Genomic DNA, 3,577 nt, shown 5'->3' with positions numbered 1-3,577 from the left:
GGAGACCCAAGAAAATTAAACTAGGACCTGGCCCCCCTACATGTTCACCAATTACTGAAGAAAACAGTGACAGGGGCATTGACAACTTTCAATCTAAGATTCTATATGGCAAAATTATTTTAAAAAATGAGAAATGCAATGGTGAATGTATTGAAAATATTTTATAATTAATTCTCTAGAATCCTAGCCATGGTACAGGAAAAATTTATATGGTGGAACACTTCAGTATTTTTAAACAATGCAAAAGACATATTTGACTAGAGGATGGCAATAAGAATTTAACAAATATAAATTTAAGCTTCCTCACATTTCCATAGAGAAACTAAACAATAAAAATATTTCAAGAAATAGATGACAGAATACCTCAAATGCAAAAAAATTCCAAAGTCAAAGAGCCACTTACATTAAAAGATTTACCAGAACTGTAAATTAAAGGTAACAGCAAAAGGTCACAAAAAGCCTATTTCTTTCACAGCATCTTGGCTAATTCTTTAAGCAGATAAAACAAGGTACTGTAAAGAATGGTCAAAACTTGGCCTGAAACTGTCTTCTTGTAATTATTAATCCCACTATTTGTGGTTTTGTTGTCCAAGGACAAAAACTCCGTGCCACCAACTTCTGCTGTCACTTTCCAAAGAAAAGAAGAGTCTGCTGCTGGGGTTTTGGTTTGTTTTTGCTTTTCTTTTTTCCAGTTTTCGCTATGCTGAGCAATTAGGTAGCAGATAAAATGGCATAAAATAAATGAAAATATTCCATCCTCCGACCAGAAATGCCACCCTCTTCCCAACTCAATGCTCTGCCTTGAAAGATGAACATATTTACAAATCCTCATTTTATTCTCCTGAGACATTTTGCATGATCCATTATAAAACATACAGGCAATACAAAGTCCAAAGGTCTGCTGTATTTAAGGTATAAGCATGAAGATTAAACTACATGATAACATTGTGGGGAGAAGTCATGGCTTCATTTATTTTCATAAGAGACAGGTACGAGTGCATGACGTAAAAGCTTCAAAGTCACCTCCAAACCTTGCTAAGGATTATTGCAAGAGATTATGCAGGGAGACATCTGTGCAAATTCATTTTCTTTACTCAGTATCAGATGGTAGGGGGAAAAAATTATTTCTTTAAACAGTCTTGTTTATATTCAGAAGAAAAGATTTGAAAAACTAAACAAGGAGATATTTTCCCCCTCTTTATGATCCAATAATATGCCAATGAAGGAGAGTCTAATAAAAAACAGAGCTGAAAAAAGTCCAAATAAAAGCCAACACTGCTATTAAGATTTTCTTTTAATATGCCATATTTTTGATTGTGTATTTTCCAAAGTACTTTTCCAGCTGCATCTCCCAACCCTTCCAAAAGATTATGCCAGTCTTTCCAACGCAATAAGAGATGCTGGATTTATACTTTTGTCCACCTTCTTTTTTGAAAGTAATATAATCCTAATGACTTTAATGGTCATATATTCTTATCTAATAAGGAAAAACACTTATAAATATCAGAAACCCAGCTTTGAAACATTAGCTAATTTTGAACTGAATCAGCATCTTGTGGGTTTTAAAAAAAAGGCAGCAATTTGAACTCACGACTTATTGACAAACACATTTCTGCAGAGGGAAGGGGAAGAGAGGGAAACGAATGCTGCATTTCTCCATTGGCCCCAAAGTGCTAATTTCACAAAGGGATACATCAAAAGCAAACATGCAATGGTGGTTTTAAAACTTTTACTGCAATATAACAATGAAGTAAACAGTAATTAGACACCTACCAATTTTTTCCCAAAACAAACCAAAAAAAAAAAAAAAATGTAAACAGGAAAATAACTCTGCCTATACTTGTACAGCTTCTCAAATCATGTTAGAAGGGTCTCACATTTGATGATCAAGAAATTTTAAAATAGCAGTAATTATTTTCATTTTAAGAAAAGGTTCCCCTTCTCCCCTCCCCAACCCCAAGTATTTAACATGAAAGAATGGGCTTTCTTACACATTAATTCAATACGTATTTGAAGCAGCAACAAAAACCATCAATAATTTGGCATTTCTGTTTACAATTGCTCCAAAATTTTTTCAATTTCACAAAGCCATTATCCAGTGTTGCCATGAAATAGAGACTGTAAATTCTAGGTAGCAAAGATTCTTTCTGAAACCAATGTTAAGTCAAAGAAATACAAAGCAGGGCATTACACTAAATTTCTGGATCTAGTACACTAAAAAGAGTGAAACCTAGGAAAAGTTACCTACTGTTTTATAGAAGAAATAAAGACCTGCAAAAGCTGATTTTTGGTTGTATAATATTTTACACACTGTGTGGATTTGCGGCATCTGCTACTTGAAGCAGACATGCACTGTATGTATCCCTGCCCTGTATCCTAGATCCCTCCCTCCCCACCCCCAACAATCTACTACCTTATACCAAGTATTGTGGATATGAGCCCAAGTCATCCCAGACAATCCAGTGAACAAAGTTAGTGTAATGCACTGGTGTGAAGTGTGAGATAAAAAAAAGTCCCTTTCAATCTTCATCAAAGTTTTGCTGTAGAAGAAAATTGGCAGCCAAGTTCTCATTCTTCTCACAAGCAAAATATGCTTGTATGACAAGTCCTTCAGGAAATCCTAGTGCCTTTAACTGGAAGAAAAGAAAGAAAACACACTGTGGGTTCCAGCACAGCAGTACTGACAGATCATGACCCGAAAACATGAAAGACACGAAAAAGCTCTTGAAAATGTTACATGAATGCCTACCTATCTAAGTGTGGATTCACCGTTCAACCCAAGCAGCTAGATGGAATCTAGACCCTTGCTCAACCACCTACAAAATTCTCTCTTCCTAGTTAAAGCTATTAGATACTCTGCTAACACTCATTGGCATTAATATTCAAAATTAGTTGCTGTGATTACTTAAAAATAAATGATCCTACAGAAATTTGTAAATCAGCTTTGAATACGTAAGAGGTAAAGATATAGATGAAAGCAACTGGACAGGAGTTTAACTACTTCATTATTTGTAAAGAAGGTCATGTCCTTCATCATCACTTCAACTATCACTCTCAAGCTCCTTGCCATATCAAACACTTCATACTAAAAGAAATGGGTGATCAATATAACAAATATCACATGATATATTTTGAGATCAAGACATATCGTGTCCTGTTTACATCTGCTTAAATTTTACAGCATTTTAAATGGTGACACCAGCCACTTAATTTTGTTTTCCTAGTCTATTAAAAATCACTTGTGACTTAATAATTATCTAATTCACTAGAGACTATATATTTGTCAAATATTTTTTATGAACCCTCTCCTCAACCGTCTAAATCACCTTGTGTTAGACTATATCAAGAAATGACCTTTAAAAAAAAAAGAAAGGGGCGCCTGGGTGGCTCAGTCAATTAAGCGTCCAACTTCGGCTCAGGTCACAATCTCACGGTTTGTGGGTTCGAGCCCTGCGCCAGGCTCTGTGCTGACAGCTCGGAGCCTGGAGCCTGCTTCAGATTCTGTCTCCCTCTATCTCTGCCCCTCCCCCGCTCATGCTCTGTCTCTCAAAAATGAATAAATGTTTAAAAAAAATTA

The 3,577-nt window shown here is 35.5% G+C and overlaps 1 protein-coding gene across 1 annotated transcript in view; it reads right to left on the bottom strand.

Annotated features, from left to right (window-relative positions):
• Positions 1–146: 146 nt before the first annotated feature.
• Positions 147–3,577, bottom strand: part of RAD23B (RAD23 nucleotide excision repair protein B) — a 47,449-nt gene continuing 44,018 nt past the window's right edge. Inside the window, exon 10 of the mRNA XM_025912150.2 lies at positions 147–2,633. Coding sequence (XP_025767935.1) covers positions 2,520–2,633 — 114 coding nt within the window. The 3' untranslated portion in view covers positions 147–2,519. The remainder of the gene's footprint in view (positions 2,634–3,577) is intronic.

The sequence above is a fragment of the Puma concolor genome, chromosome D4 (assembly GCF_028749965.1).
Source record: "Puma concolor isolate L17-30 chromosome D4, mPumCon1.1.hap2, whole genome shotgun sequence".
Taxonomy (NCBI): Eukaryota; Metazoa; Chordata; class Mammalia; order Carnivora; family Felidae; genus Puma; species Puma concolor.
This window is presented reverse-complemented; position numbering and strand designations above follow the sequence as displayed.